Source organism: Anas acuta, chromosome 7 (assembly GCF_963932015.1).
Source record: "Anas acuta chromosome 7, bAnaAcu1.1, whole genome shotgun sequence".
Lineage (NCBI taxonomy): Eukaryota > Metazoa > Chordata > Aves > Anseriformes > Anatidae > Anas > Anas acuta.
The window spans coordinates 3,978,075-3,994,750 of record NC_088985.1 but is presented as its reverse complement, the minus strand read 5'-3'; the positions used below and the strand labels follow the sequence as shown (position 1 = coordinate 3,994,750).

At 44.4% G+C, this 16,676-nt stretch overlaps 1 protein-coding gene across 4 annotated transcripts in view; it reads right to left on the bottom strand.

The window, feature by feature from the left end:
- P4HA1 (prolyl 4-hydroxylase subunit alpha 1) overlaps window positions 1-16,676 on the bottom strand; it is a 36,252-nt gene that overhangs the window by 17,095 nt on the left and 2,481 nt on the right. For all 4 annotated transcript variants that reach the window (XM_068689215.1, XM_068689217.1, XM_068689214.1 and 1 more), the window contains exons 2-8: window positions 12,939-13,061; window positions 11,945-12,041; window positions 8,539-8,690; window positions 6,031-6,168; window positions 2,605-2,844; window positions 1,684-1,874; window positions 988-1,164 (exon numbers count right to left, since the gene is read on the bottom strand). In XM_068689215.1, the coding sequence (XP_068545316.1) occupies window positions 988-1,164; window positions 1,684-1,874; window positions 2,605-2,844; window positions 6,031-6,168; window positions 8,539-8,690; window positions 11,945-12,041; window positions 12,939-13,032 (1,089 nt within the window). In that variant the 5' untranslated portion in view covers window positions 13,033-13,061. The remainder of the gene's footprint in view (window positions 1-987; window positions 1,165-1,683; window positions 1,875-2,604; window positions 2,845-6,030; window positions 6,169-8,538; window positions 8,691-11,944; window positions 12,042-12,938; window positions 13,062-16,676) is intronic.

Below are 16,676 nucleotides of genomic sequence, written 5' to 3'. Positions count from 1 at the left end.
ATGTGCCTATGTGTAACTCACAGCTGCTTTACTTGGCAGCAGACCGAGGTAACAGTTTGTCCTGTATTTGATGTATTTATTCCCCCAATCTTCATTTGCTCAGCTCTCTCTGAACAAAAAGACATTTAGGCTACAGAAAGGAGTAAAAATCTGTTTAGACAAGTTTAAATCTTATTTTAGAAGTAACTGGTAATTGGTAGAAAAACAAATCAAATTCACTAACTGCCTCCTAAATGTACATCTTGTGATGCACAGTCACGCCAGCTGGATACAGATGGCCGCTTAGCTTCTTGTCCATGCTGGACACTCCTGTTTACTTTGACAGCTGATTTGGCCTGGCTTGTTTGGCCTTCAAAACAAGAACCTTGGGATCTGGATTCAGAAACAGGATTTGATCAGTTGGACTTGTGAGTCAGAAGCAGAGCACAGCTGGCTAAGTACTGCCTTGTTAAAGCTCTTTCTCTTGCAGGTAATTTCAGAACCTGTTAGAAGTCAATTTTACGCTGAATGGACCATTCATTATTGTCTACACAGTAATATGGCATTCCAGGACCAGAGGAGTGCCTGCCTTTCCCTAGAAGACTCTCTTCTCCATGTTACAGCCTTTGCAACTACAGACTTTAAAAATAAAAGGAAGCCCATCTGATGCCAGGTGCACTTCAAGTCAACCTAGCTGCAGGATGTTTGTTTTCTGTTAGACAACACTCTCCTCCTCATCTGAAACAGCGTGCACCAAAATTGTGTCTGCCAGAAGAGCCTGCCAAGTCTGCACTGCTGTCACCTAGCTCTCCTAGTTACACAGAGTTTACAGCTTCCCTGAGGACTCCTATGAAGAGTATATCACCAAGAGCTACAAGGTGAGAAAAGCAATGTGTGAGTACACTGCACACACATCTGCATTCAAGAGGAGATGGTCACACTCACTTGCACAGAAAACTACAAGCAGAACTCGAGATTCCAAAAGGCAAAGAAGTGTAATGCATTTACCCTTGGCTTTGCTAGCTCTTTCACAGTTTCAATCTCTTCATCGGAAATGATATCAAGGAAGCGAACAATTCGAGGTTTGTCCCACTCGTCTTCCTGTTTGACGGGGCCCAGAATGTACCTAGGATTCCGGTTTCCATCATAGTAGCGGCAGAAGAGTCTTTTCTGTCTCCGAGGGGTCTGAAAGCAAGATGAAACGAGATAATCAGGAAACTTCCATAATATTGCTAACAAACATTAGATGTCCTGAGAACAAGAGGTTGGAGCAGTTCACATTCCCTACCTTAGTATTATGCTACAAAAGTAAGAGATGCTTTAAGCCTGAGAAATCAGTGCTTCAGGTAAATTAATATTACTCTTTAATACTGCAGCAAGCAGTACTTTACGCAGTCCTATTCAAAACGATTTTGTCACTGAAAAAAACACACTTCCGTTCAATACCTTACATCAATCTAGACTTGTAACATCCATATTCAGTTAATTACAATTGTTTAGTCATTTTCAGTTAGCCTACAATAATACTTTTTCTCTACTGGCCAGAAGAAAACAGGGAAGAAATCCAACACACGCTAATCCCCTCCTCTACGTACTCAGCCAACTGCTACAACAACTTCCTTGCTTCCACGCCACATACAAACTCTGGACATTGTTTTGTTATGGTTGGTGTCATACACATGAAAACAGTCTACTCCACTTTACCATTTTGAGACCCTCCCCACGGCACAGCATTTCGTACTTCCTTCTCTCAGGCAGGTAATCCTTTTTCTTAACCTCAGTTTCCTTCTCTGTCTGCTCTTCTGCATCTGTACTGGACTTATTGGCTTCTTTTTCTTTGGCCATGATATATTCAAAATATTTCATGTTCCCATTTGCTCTTTGATGCTCAGGATCTGTTGAAAAGGAAGCAGATCTTTATCACTGGCAGGCCTACAACTTGCAAAGAAGCATTCAGAAGAGGCTATTAACAAACCCAAAAACAACAGCTGCACACCACTGCTATTCAAACACGAATCACAAACACCTAAGCTGGTTTGAGAGCCCTCACAGGAAGAGTTAAAACTCTCAGACAGGCTGGAAGCAATGCTAGCCTGCAGTATGCACATGTCTTTACTCATCGACAGAAAATCACCCAATGCACTGTCAGAGAAAAGCTCAGCTCATTCACAGGTAAGAAACTGCTCACTCTGAGGCACAGGGGTCCGAGCACTAAGAGACCAGGGCTGGCCACTGCAGCTGATCTGACCAGGGAGGGAGAGACAAGGAAACAGCAACGGCCAGGCAGAGCCAGGACAGCGTGACTGGCTTTAAACTCAGCGAATTCCCTGATGGGAATTAAGAGTTCTGGTGACAAAGCGGTATTGGTAGCGGAAGAGAGCAACCCTTAACCGTGACACTTTCTGATGTTGTCATTTAGAATGTTATTGCCCATTTCAACTCAGAGCAAAATAAAATGTATGGTAATGTAACACTTAGTTGACTGAAAACTACGTTAATGCTCAATAATTATCTATTCCAAACGCATGTGTAGAAGCCAGGAAGACCAAGAGTCCTCAGTACAAATCTAACAGATGCTCAGTCACGGAGCTAGACCTTGCTGAGCTTCAGGCCTCTTTTACATACCCAGTTCGAGAAGGCGTTTGGTGAGCATCATTGCTTTGCCCAGATCCCCCTGCTGATACACGGCGTAACTCAGGTAGTCCAGAATGTAGACTTTATCTGCAGAAGACACTTCTCCCTCATCCAGCTGCTTCAGAGCTTGTTCCATCCAGAGCTCGGTGTGGTAGTAGTCAGCCTCCGTGTACGCAATCTTTCCCAGCTCAAAGCAATCTTCAGCTGTTAAAAAGGATTTGTGCTTTACACCTGTATTTGAAACAAAACAAAACTAATGATTTTCACTGAATTCAGGATCACTCCCCAGAGCTACATTCAGTTATTTCCTATTCTTCACAGCACAGTTTATTGCTGTTCATGTTGTGGTCTTCAGCATCTCCCTTTGGTGACAGCTATTTGTTGAAGACTCAATTTAAGCATTTAAAACCTGTAAACCCTTGACAGAACACGTAATTGGCTACATGCAGTTTTCCATTGCCAGGAAGCCAGCGACTAACTAAATGTCTTTACAATTTGTGGAAAATAAAATAAATCCTCTTTCCTCAAAACACAAAACACTTTAAGCCAGAGCAATAGTAAGCTAAATAAGAAGTTCCCGACGTCTGTTTTCAATGGCATTGTATTATTGCTTCCAGAACATTCCTGAAGCACACAATGTTAGCAACAACTCAGGGGAGGAAGAAAAAGAAAACATCCATAAATTCCCAGCTATTCAAGATTTTTGAAGTCAATGTGTCGTGGTTTAACCCGGCCGGCAGCTAAACACCACGCAGCCGTTCGCTCACCCTCCCCCCTCCCTCTCTGGGACGGGGGAGAGAAATGGAAAGTGAAGCCCGTGAGTTGAGATAAAGACAGTTTAATAAGACAGGAAAATAATAATAACAAAATAATAATAAAATAATAACAATAATAATACAATGGTGATAATAGGAAAGTAATAATAGTATGTACAAACAAGTGATGCACAATGCAATTGCTCACCACTCGCTGACCGATGCCCAGCCTAACCCCGAGCAGTCCGGCCCCCTCCCCCCGGCTAGCCACCCCTATATATTGTTTAGCATGACGTCAGATGGTATGGAATACCCCTTTGGCTAGTTTGGGTCACCTGTCCTGGGTCTGTCCCCTCCCAGCTCTTACTGCACCCCCAGCCTGCCCGCTGGCAGGACAGAGCAAAAGGCTGAGATGTCCTTGGCTTAGTATAAGCACTGCTCTGCAACAATTAAAGCATCGGGGTGTTATCAGCACTCTTCTCATCCCAAGCCAAAACACAGCATTCCACCAGCTACTAGGAAGAAAATTAATTCTGTGCTAACTGAAACCAGGACACAATGTTAGAACCATTTTAAGGGACCTCTGAAAGATTAAAGCACTAGCAAGCAAATTATAGATTCCTATTTTTGCCAGTGTAGATGAAGGCCCACTGAAAAACCAAATTTCATCTTGTAAAAAGGAAACAAAAATACATGAGATAAAGTAAAAAAAGGAAACTAAGACAAGGAGGGACTAAGAAGGAATTTTTATTCTTGCCCAGGACCTGCCCATTCTAGAGCTAAAATTAAATTTCTGATTACATCTTAATCATCCTGAATTCCTAACAGCACCTCTCACTACTGTGTTCCAACAGGGAAATTCTTCTGTCGAAGAAATGCCTTAAGAGATGAAATAGCTGAAGAGACAGTCCAACAAAAGGAATATCCTGCAGACCTTTGTTTCTGCTCACTAATTAAACATCTCGCAGTCCATCCTGGGATGGTCAGTGATTCCAGGTTTGAGCCTAAAGCCACCTGCAAGCTCTAAGATAACACAAAGCTTAGGGAATCAGGTACAGTGCTGCTGTGTGCTCTCAGGGAGGCACAAACTGATCCTCTGGAAAGAGTAGCAGGTTGCACAGTCATACTCTAGTACATTTAGGAGCAACATAACATCCACATGTGAAAAGGCAGCTTAGAAGGGTGCTAAGAAAATATGCCCTAATAATTAAGATAAAGAAACAGCATCGCCTGTAACACACAACAGAGAATTAGTAAGCAATACAACAGTAGTTAAGATTCTGATCAAAACTTGGCCACCTAGCAACTGAAAGTTCCCTGGGAAAGGAGACAAGGAGCACAAACAAGTGACTGTGTGGGATGTTTCTCTCTGTAATTTTAAAGGTGAAGAGACCAGCCTATTTTCTTCTGTAGTCTAGAGTTTTGGGGTTCTGCGATTACACTTCGTTATATGCAGTTTGGACAGCTCGTTGCCTCACAAGAAGCAAAAAAATACAGTCCACCCAAAGCATTTCGTCTTTATTTTTGGGCTGTTTTAAAACAAACAAACAAAACCCCCTACTTTTTGTAGTAGGCTGAATCTGTAGCTCTTTGAGGCAGTCTTGAACTAAACCCAAAAGCAAGGTTATACATCATAACATATCAAGCCAATTACCCTTAATTTTATTAGGCATTTGACCACAATGAGTGCTTGCAAAAACACAGATGGATTGTACAAAGCTGATTTTTTGCCAGTTGGCACAATACTGGTTTTGAACAGAAGAAATGAGATGAAAAAGTAGCAGAGAAGATTCTTCTGGCAAGGAAGAAGAGCGTCCTCTACGTATAAACCTGCTAAAGGTTACCTTGGCAAGCTCAGGTTCTTTGCATGCATATGATAATGATCCCTGTCTTTGTTTTTTCAGTTTATGAAGCTTAAGTTCAAAGAAACAGAAGTTCTAACCTGAAAGGCCCATATTTTCAATGGGAGGGACAGGGATATTAAACAAATGAGTTATTGTTAAAATACATTGCATTGTGCAACAAAACATGGTATCTGCCACTGCCCAACTACTTCAACACAAGGAAAATATTCAACCAAGCATACTGATTTTTTATTAAAACCTATTAACGCTGATTTATCTTACCATAACTAGAAGGAAGATGCAGATTTTTTTTTAAAGAAATATTCAAGTTCTAGCACAAGCAGAAAATCAGCAGATGATTAGTATGACAGAATAGAGTGTAAATTCAGAATGAAGCCTGCATCCTGTGCAGGGCATTTCAGCCCCATGAACTCTGAGTGCGGGCATGAAAAAGCCCAGCAGGCAGGGAAGCCGCACGGCTGTAGCGGCTGTAGCTTCCAACAGAACCAGCACAGCAGCGGACTTGACAGGACGCCAGAGCGGGTCAGGCCCTCCTGGGTGCCTCTTTACCAGCACGGCCTCACGCAACAGCTTCCTTTTTCTTGATGTGTGGCAAATGATAACTTACAGCTACATCAGCCAACAGTCAGCAAGCCACATTACACCACATTTCATAAATTATTAGCTAATTCAAGTGTTTCCTGTTGCTACCTTCTCACAGCGTAGTCAAACAAGATGGAACCAGAGAAAGGATTTGTCTTTGGGACCCTGAGCACAAGTTCACAGTGTGTTCTGCAAATTACGCCCGTGACTCTTACCTGGGAGATTCCCTCTGGAGAGGGTGTCTGTATCCAAATTATACGTGTCTTGAAGCCGCAGGAGGGCTTTTGCTGCACCAGTCTGATCTTCATCATTTGGGAAGAACTGCCGCTGGATAGTCATGTTGGAGATAAAGCCTGAAATGACAGGGAAACACTTGGCCTTCTTTGTCCTAGGAATTCTACGAACGTGATGCATGAAGCAACTCCCTCCTCCAGGGAAAGCGAACATTTAAGGAAAGGCCATTAGCCTTACACAGCACCAAAAAACACTGTATGTTTCCAAACTCAACAGGAGTACCTCTCAGGTTCCACTCAGAAACTATTTTTATCTTAACATGGAAAAAAAATTACACACAACAGAAAGACCACCCCCACCTGGGGAATGTTACCCATATTATATCTATAGCTTTTGTAACCATTCCATGCAATCTTCCTCTCAAAAGGCTTTTCATTCAGTAACATGGAATTTAAAAACAATTTAGGATGCAAAAAATAAACTGTATGAATAGTAACCATGTAAAGATTAATGCTGGTCAATATAAAGACGAAAAACGAAGATGCTGGTGTCTAACCTCAAACAGCTTTTCAAAAGACGTGAGACAACGAACAGGCACTAGGAAGCCAACTGCTTTCTGGGGACTTGGGCATTAATGTGCTTACACAGAAACTTGAGAAACACACAAAGGTTTCTCAAGAGCCATCTTCATACTGTCCTGAACTGAACTGGAAATACATTTCAGCACTTCAATTTTTTAATGCATGAGTTTGCTTGTCAAAATAAAGCAAAGGAACAACCAAAATAAAAACTTAAAAGGTTTGGGAGCTTCTTTAAAGAAGCATTAGGGTGACGTTTACGGAATGAAAGACAAGCAGGTTACATAAAGTGAAACACTATTCTCTTTAGGGACCGTTGCCTGGTCATTAATCACATGCAGCCATCTGCCCTGCTACAAAATGGCCCCACTTCTTGCTGGTGAATGTGCGTGCAACCTCTGCTGCTGCTTGCAGGGCCCTGCAGCAGAGCTGACACGTTACCCTCTCCTCAGGGGGAGAGCTGCCCCAGTTTCCCCGTTCTGCTTTAGCACAGCCAGGAGGCCCACGGGCTGCTTGTGCTGTGGGGGGAAGCAGAACCAGCGTCTTGAAACACACAGTGACCAACAGGAATGGCACGATCAGTCAGCCCTGATGACCTACATCTGAACAAACCAACAGCCACCGACACCATTTTTTTTTTTTCAGAAAAGTGACTTTGCTACTTGACTTCTTTGTCCCAAGACAAGTTGTATAACATTACCTCGCCAAGTGCAGTGCCAATAAACTGTCAAGGTCATCTAACATCCTACAGTTGAAAAATATGCCGCATGACCAAAAGCAGACAAATGCAATTCCAATTCCTAGCAACAAAGCACACCTACACAACACCTAGCTGCAAAACCATCCACAAAACAATGAACTAGCCACATTTATGATTTTTGCCCCATTCTTAATGCTCCTTTTTAAATATTCAGGCTTGATAACATTATCTGTCTATGAAAAGGCTTTGTACTTTAAAAAATACCATATCCTTCTGCTCCCTTGCAGCCTTACTTCTACTACACTCTGCTTCCCCCTGTATTTTCCCTTTTCCTCACAATTCAGTCAAAACAATCCCCTCCCCACTCAGAAGTTGGTGTACTGCTCCAGGCTTCTGGCCAGCAGGTGAGGCATCTTTTCAGTTGGCACATTCAGTCTCTCACAGCAACACTGGGAATCTGAATGCGCTGAGTTCCTATCAGAGACTAACACTGAGCTCTTCTGAAAGCTCCATGCTTCATTAATGTTTAACAAACCTAGACCTGATGTAAGCTACTTGTTGAAACAGATTTGCATAGGTGAAATATAATTAGCCCAACTACCTTGCACTAAAAATCCTGCTCATGGTCAACTGCTATTTTATGTTCTGTTACCTACTGAAGAGCTTCTACTCTTGTGCAGGAAAAGAGGCAGCTAAGTGTTTTCCACACTAATTCAGATTCGTTCCACAAATGCTCGGTCTCTGTCAACATTTGGGTTTCACACCATCACACCTTAACAACACTGGGCACGTCAGCAGCAACAGCACTTGACCATACCCAAAGACAACCCCCGCTGTTTTGCACTCAAAAGAGGTTTTCCCCCCCCCTTTTATCTTTTCCATGGAGTTGTCAGACTTACAGATGAAACTTTCTAACAGACTAGTTTCCTGGAAGCGTACACAAAGCAAGCCCTGGTACCTTGCAAAATTTGAAGCCTCCAAAGAGATTACTCAGGTTAAACATCCCAGTTTACCTAAATATTTGTAGAACTCCAATGACAGCACACTGGTAACAAAATGGCTGGACTGCTAGGAATTTTTTTAAAAACATTTTTTATGAAAGCATCTCAAAAGCAGACTTATAAATTTAATTCAGAGCATTACCTGTGAAAGACATGGTCCAGTAAGTTCAATTATAACGTGATTGTTGCTTTTACTACAGGCATACTCACCATCTGACATGTCCTTCAGAACCAGGCTCTCCAGCTCACCCCACTCTGTGTTGAGCCGTTTCATCAACTTGAATGCATTTACAGGATGTCCCAAAAACCCCTCTGGGTCTTTCGTAGCAGTGTCTGTCAGCTGATCTAATTTCTCTGCCCATCTATAGTGAAAATACATATTCATTAAAATCTGTTGTAAAAAGCCTGACAACAAAGCTGATGTCAAGCCATGCAGCAGTCTTGGCTAATAAAAATCCCAAATTGCAAGCTTTTATATTTTCTGTATTTAAAGCACTTCTGGAATGAACACAAGGGCACCTTTTTTTTTTCCTTTAAAACTTCTTGAGGGGCAGCCTAAATCTCAGGCTCAAGAACTTGGGTTTCTATTTTTGCATATCACAGAATCACCTAGGTTCGAAGAAGCCTCCAAGATCACCCAACCTCTGACCTAACACTACCAAGTCCCCCACTAAACCAGATCACTGAGCTCTGCATCTAAACGTCTTTTCAAGACCTCCAGGGATGGTGACTCCACCACTTCCCTGGGCAGCCTGTTCCAGTGCCTCACAACCCTTTCAGTAAAGAAGTTCTTCCTAATATCCAACCTAAACCTCCCCTGGGGCCACTTTAGCCCATTCCCCCCCAAAAGAAGCACTCACACAACCCCTGAGAATCGGCAAAAGCTGCTTATTGCCGGGACATCTTGCAGACAAGCCTGCGGGATGTCCGTGGTGTTTGGTGGCTCCAAGCTAATGCTTGCGATGGAGCCTGAGCAACGAGCAGGGGGCTTCACCGCTCTGCATGGCTGTCCTCACACACAAGGCCTGCTGCTCGCCTGGCTCTTCTGGTCTCCTTCCTGCCGCCCCAGCTGGCAGTCAGAGGGCCCAGATGCTCAGTGAGTGCTGGGCCAGCTCCAGGGGGCCTGTTTTATAGGGCCCGCAGCAAAGTGGTGGCCACGGTGGCCTCAGCAAGCCTCTGCGATGGAGTGGCCCACGCGTGGCCAAAGGTGGCGGTGCTGGGAGCGGCCTGGAAGATGCCCTCCCGTGGACAAGGAGGAGGGTTGGGAGGCTGAGGGCCCCTTTTCTGGGGCTGGCTCCCCCGCGCCATTTGGCTTGCCAGAGAGAAAGGCTGCCCCTCGGCCACAGGGACTGCCCTGCACCTCCCAGCCTGTGCCCCGGGTTTATTTCTAACACTGCTTTTTAGGCAATTTCATTCCATTCTTTACGGAGAAGAACAGAAGCAAGGTGCATCTCCAGCCCTAATTCCCACGTGCGCTTTGTGCTCCGAGTGAAGAATTTCTTCCTCACGTCACATCCCATCTCAGTCTCCCCTCCATTTGCTCAAAGCCGTTGTTCCTGGTTCCATGGCTACACTCCCCGACAGAGTCCCTCTCCAGCTTTCTTCTAGGCCCCTTTTATGGGTAAGGTTAGGTGGCCAAACAGCAGGACCGAGCAAGCTGCAGCCTCCTCTACCTGGTTCCACACATTCTACATGACGTTTTCCAGCTCAGGCTCTAGCCTCTCATCAGTGTAACACAGAATCATGAAGGCTGGAAAAGACCTTCAAGATCATTTGGTCCAACCACGTCACCCACTAAAGCACATCCCTACACACCAGCTCCAACCTTTTCCTTGAACACCCGCCAAGGACAGTGATGCCACCATTTCCGTAGACAACCTATTCTAATGCCAGCAGAGCCATTATGAATTTTCAAGCAATGAAAATTTTTGAAAATGTTTTACATGTTCATTATGTATTTTCAAGCAATACCAAAACACATTTATCCACATTTTTGATAATTTTTTGTAAATGCACTTGACTTCTAGACACGCGCTCTTCAATCTGTGGTAAGCACCACTGCCTTTCACACTATAAATTTGCATTAAGGAACATGTAGCTCTCAGGATCTCAGATGAGGAGCCCAGGTCAAGTTCCTAGTGCTGTAATTCTAAGAGTGCAAACCTCTCTCACTCTTCCAGTGATATGATCCATCCACAACCCCAACACACTCTGCAATAGGCAAGCAGCCACTGTTGCCCGCCTCCAAATAACCCAGCTTCCCCTCCCTGCCCAAAACAAAGCTGACCTACAACACGAAGACAAACAACAAAAGCCCATCTGCTGTTCTTGTCAGCAGCAAAGTGGCTGACATGGTTCCCTCCCAAACAGTATGCTCGCAGCGCTCCTGTGGACCAACCGCAGCTTCTTGCAAGCTGAAGGCTGAAGAAAGTCATTTCAACAACTTGCCCATTCACACTGCACACGCACAATCCCATTGTACATCTCCCACTGCACAATGATCAAACCTAACAATGTGCTGGAAGTCCCTGCAACTGTCAGCCACAACCACAAGGCCACGATTTCTTTCACGTAGTCTCGTTTCACATAAACCTCAACCGCAAGCCACCCACAAGGTGCGAGCCATCCTCCCCATCTCAGTGAATTACCAGCTTTCAGCGAGTTTAAGTCCATGCAAGCTACTAATGTCCTTGAGCTAAAGCACAGAGCCCAACCAACTCAAAAGATGCTAGCATTTTTTCAGCTTCTCTCTGACAGTTATTTCAATTTTTTCTCCCCTGAGAGCAGCCACCTCCAATATAATAAAAACAGAGCTGTGAGGCTTACACGATAAGCTATATTTACATAGTTTTGTTATCCAGACTTCATGTTCCCAGCTGTAAAGAATATACTTATGACATTCCAAACCTGTGAGCAATTCCAACTCTGCATTTTAGGTGGTAAAAATAAATGCAGTCTGACAGATCTACCTTTCCTCCTGGATGGCAGAATATAACCCATAAAGGCTAAAATAAAATTCATGCATCTACCTAAAATGACTTAATCACCCTCACTGCAGATTTATACACATTTTTGAAAGCCAGGAAACCATCCTGTTCTGCAATACAAAAACTTTATTTCTAACTCCGATAAAATCTGAGATATTGTGCATTTTACATTTACATCAAAATATAGCATGTAGGAGACTGTTCTTGTAGTGGGTTTTTGGTATTCATTAGTTCAGCACTCGTGGGCAATACGGCCACCCCAATGCTGATCAGAGCTTTTACATCTGGCATACGTGTCAGTGCAGCCCTTGTTACACTCACTCCTGACTTTCAGTTTCCAGTGAGCACATCGTCAGGAAGAACTACTTCCCCTTGGGGACTACATGCAACCAGGAGCTGAGGTGAAGACACCATACAGAAAGCAGGTTGATCAGATTTCATCATCAGAAAGCTCCATAAAACAAACCTATGGCTTGGAGATAACTTAGGACAAAAAACAGGAAAAGCTTCTAGTTCAATCTTTGCCTCAGAGGCAAAATTCCTCAAATTTAACGAGCCTTGAGAAACACTTTTTACAAAAGGGCGGACTCAAATTATTAACTATTAGCATTACGAAACAAGCTGCTTACTTTTTGATCTGTTCCAGCTTGCTTTCTTCTGCCTTGATGTAGTCTTTTAGTGACACCACCAGATCTTTTTCTGTATTAATTAAGTCTGTCATATGACCTAGAAGAAGGAAGAACAGCTTGGTTAGACAAGGAGAAACAAAAAAAAAAAAAAAAAGGAGAACTTAGATTAGAAGAGTTCTTCCTCTCTTCTGCTTTCTTCCCTTCTTCCTTCCCTGAAGTCCTTCCATATTTAAGTAATCTTGAAGGACTACTTGAGTAAGGCTTCTTGCCATTTTTTTGGAGGAAGAAAATCTCACGTTGGACAAAGCTTGTTGCCATGGCAATTAGCATAATATCACATATTTATTATTAGAACTAATTCAGGATTCATTTGGAAAAGGAAGCAGTTTGCAACAGAGTAAGCTTTTATCTGAGCATACATAATGTAGAGCAAATAATGACAAAGCTAAGGAAATATACAAAGACTTCATCTTTGACACACAATACTAACCCGGCATTTTATTTTTAAGATTACTTGCATGACATCGATGGGACCTCGAGCAGACTTTGTTATTAGTTAATAGCTGCTTCATTTCCTGCAAGCAGGCAGCTGGCAGGTTCCCCATGAAGCGATGCAGCTGTGTCACACGGCATCAGGACACAAAAAAAGGGTACGCTGACAGACAGGTATCATTAGGTACCTCCAGCAGTTGCTTTGCTTGCTTCTATGTATCTGCAACAGTCCGCACCAACATTGTGTCTGTAACTTACTACCCGTGGGAATATGTAACGAATACAAAGCCTACCCTTGGTCATTAGACTGACTGGATCAACTGAATTCAAAGCATCTTTCTCTCAAAGGCAAGAAGTCAATCAGGTCCTGAGAACTAGGAAGTGCATTTGGTTCTGTACCAATTAAAGCCTTGCACTCCGTTAACACATCCCCGCAGGATCAGCTTTGACAGCCATCAAGAAATTCTTTCACCCACAGCATATAGACCGAGGCATGTCTCACCAATGGAAGTGAAGAAGTCCGTATGGGCATAAGAAAAAGGCAGCAGAAATCCAACAGCTACAGAATACCAAATCTTGGGGAATGCCATGGCCATAGGTCAACAGCTGTCACCTCACCACGGACCTACAAAAGAAACAAAGCAGGTAAAGCATCACTCTTCACCCCTAATTTCACTCTGCCCCTGGAAGAGACAGCTTATTCCCTCTGGGCTGCCCCTAGCTCATGAGGCAGCAGAATTTCAGCAGCAGTTCCACCCTCGATAAGCTTGAGCACGCACAGCAGCTCCCAAAGAGGGCTGACACGGTTCTGCTACTTGCCGGTGCTTTTGGATTTTGTGGCAAGAGATGAAAGAAGAGCTTGGTGACAGGGCCTTTCCAAGCGTTCTTCATCATTTTGCCATCTATGACACACTGCAGACAGAGCCAGGGCTGCTTCACAAAAAGCACAAAAATCTCAGGACAGCGAAGAGCAGGCACTCAAGGAACATATCCTACCAAATAAAAACACATAATGACAAGTTTATCACCCAGGAAAAAACAGTTGCCTTCGATCAAAGGAGGCCAGTGGAAGAGGCAGGAACAAGCCCCAGAAGAAGCAGCCCAGAGTGCGGCTGTAGCACGCTCCTGCCCTTCAGCTGCCCGCTGTCACTACGCCAGCACCCCACTGAGAGCAGCCCCACCACGGAAGGTTTCCCCAGGGGCTGGCCCATAGCAGGCGCTGCAGGAGCCCAGGGCGGGCACACACAGGCAGCGCTCTCTCCCACAGACAGCTGCCAAGTTCACAGCCTTCCAAGAGCCTGAATCCTCGCGACAGACCAGGATTTCCTCACTACTGAATGCTTTAGAAGTAATTAGGTTCTCTTGGAATTCACGAGATTTCGTTTTTTCCATATGCAAAAGTGTATTCTATCTCCTCAGCTAAACCAAAACGACCATATGTGCAAACAGAAACTGTTCTAGAGAAACTCTTCCAAAGGCAATACAATTAATGAAGGCGGTAGGGGGGGAAAGCAACATTCCAAAGTGGCTTGGCCTGCTCAGGGAGGAAAGCGGTTCGCTTTTTTTGTCGGACTGACAGCACCAATAGGGATCAACATAAAAGCAGGTGTGCCGCTCCCACGTGGTGCAAACAAACTCAGGCCAGTGCCAAAGTCACACCTGAAGACAAACCATTCAAGCCCAGCCCTAAACATGATGAACAAAAATCTAACTCTGCAGGCGGCCTGTAATGCTTACCTAGCTGTCAGCATAGCCCGGGGCTGCTGATAACATCTGTACAACTCTAATTATTTATCCTGTGACTAACGTGAGCCTCGTTAAACCTGGCCTCCAAGCGAGTAATTGCTCCAAGTTAACGAATCACATCCCAGTTTTCTTGCAGACAAATTTCTTCTGTCTCTTTCCTTAAGGAAAGCTGTACCCACGCACACAAGGCCTCTGTGCACACCTGCACTCTTACTACAAACTGCTCAATTCACATTTTGCTCTGCAGAAAGCTGAGCCTCCTGCTCATTCAGCAGGCACGCTAATACATCTGTGAATCAATTACAAAGCACAAACAGTTCTACTACGTGGTAAATATTTGCTCACACTATCAGTACTCAGAATTCATTGAGCTTTTTGTTTACGGCACTCAGGGAAACACAAGGAAGGCTCCAGGACATTACTTTTTACTATTAATCAATAGGAGCCCTGTTTCCTAAAACATAAACAAGTGACAAAATGAAAACCCAGATGACGACAAGAGCTACGTCTCCTCCCCACCACCGCTCCCAGTGACAGTCTCCCACCTCGCACAACAGGAGGTTCCCTAACCAAAGCCTGTCCAAGCTTTGGGAATGTTTTTCCTCCTCTTTACAGCCTGTTCCAGCACTGGGCTGGCTCTGAACACTGTTCCAGCCCTCCTCCCTCCTGCCACCTTCACCGACACGCTGCAGAAGAACGGGTGGCAACAGGCACAAATTGCAACAAGGGAAATTCTATTTAGGTACAAAGAACAAGTTTGTTACGGTGACAGCAGCTGAGCGTTGGAAGAGGTCGCCCCAAGAAAAAGGATTGCCCGTTCTTGGAAGAATTTCAAACTGCACAGGCCAGGCCTGCGTGCAGCCCAGCCTACCCTCCAAGCTCAAGAGAAGGTCAGACCAGATGACATCCAGAGGTCGCTCCCAATTTCACTCTTTATTTTGTTTTATTTTGTGTCTCCTGCGAGGCCTCAGACTGCTGCAGCAGCTGTCAGCCACCCAAGATGACTTCCCTCCGGCCAGAATTCAGAGTTGGAAGCAGAGCCCAAGGCAGCGGCCAGCCAAGCGCTGGCTGCCCTAACAGCAGTTGCTAAGTAGCACGGCTTCCAAAACTTCTGCAAAAGGATCGGCCACAGGTTCCCAAATCAAAGAAAATAAAGCTCACTTAAGAAAGATGCTGGGAATCTCTCAAACACACAAGCTGCCAAATAAGTAGGCTTAATTTCTTCCTGTCAGAGGGATGAGAAGCCTCTCCATGTTATTGCTGTCTGGCTCTCCTCCTCAGCCGCGGCCCTCAGGCACACACAAAGATGGCATCTGAGCGTGGTGGAGAGGAGGAAACCTACTGCCCACACGCAGGATGAACGGCTCTGGGCCCGATTTCAGTGGGAGGCCGGCTGACAGCTTTCACACAGGAGATTCCTATGCCTCTGGGAGAAGTATGGTTGCTAAGCTTTGAAACAGTAAAATGTGACTGAGCATGAAAAAATGATTGGGGAAAACAAACAAACATAAAGATACAAGCAAAACAGAGCAGCAATGAGATGAATGACATTGCCACGCATGGCCCAGGATTCCCCAAACAGTAGGGATAGGCAACAAACATCATTTCAAATAACAAAACTTTAAGGTAGTTTTTTTCTGAGGACTTTTACAGATTTTGCCTCTGCTCTACAAGTGGAAACAGAGCTGCCAGAGCCATGTCAGAGCTGACACGCACACAGCATTAATGCAAAGAAAACTATAACTAAGGCTAACTACGGAGTGATAAAACCTCACAGCAACCAAAGCCATGCTGAAGAGATTGACCAACAGTACTTATTACACAGTTCTCCTCGCCATCCAAGATTTTTTTTTATTAAGGTAAAAACTAAGGGACCTACTCTAATGCAAAAGTATCAGTTAAAGAGAGCTGAGATTGGGGGAGAAGAGGACAGTGCCACAAACAACTAACACTGCCCTCTGCAGCAAACCTCTCCTCTCCAAACAGGGACCAAGCACAAGCCTCGGGACTGGGCCTGCTGGGAAACACGCCTCCAAATGAAAGAACTTTCCCACAGCCCTTAGGTACCAAGTACCAAGAACATGCGGCTGGCAGCGTTATTTAACGGTCACAGTACAGAAGGTATCAGAATCCCGCTCCTTAAGTTCTCACACACTTTTAAATACATTTTTGAAACAATGAGAAAACAGAATTTCTAGAATCACCCCTCCTGAAAGCACACGGCACGCTTCAGGGTTCTTTTTAATTACAAAGTTGTAAGGTAAGTACTCCTTTCTACGAGCCTTCTACTGCTGTGTTGGTCCTTTTTGCTGGCTGGCAGTACATCCGAAGGACTTGGTGTTTCTGCTTTTATTTTGAAAGGAATATAAAGCTGGCACTATACCGCATCCCTAAGATGTTAATTATCAAATTTCTGCAAGATGGAAGCTGTTCACTAGCACGTGTTGAGAATCAACATCCGAGTCAACACTGGGGAGGTGTGTTAAGTTTCATT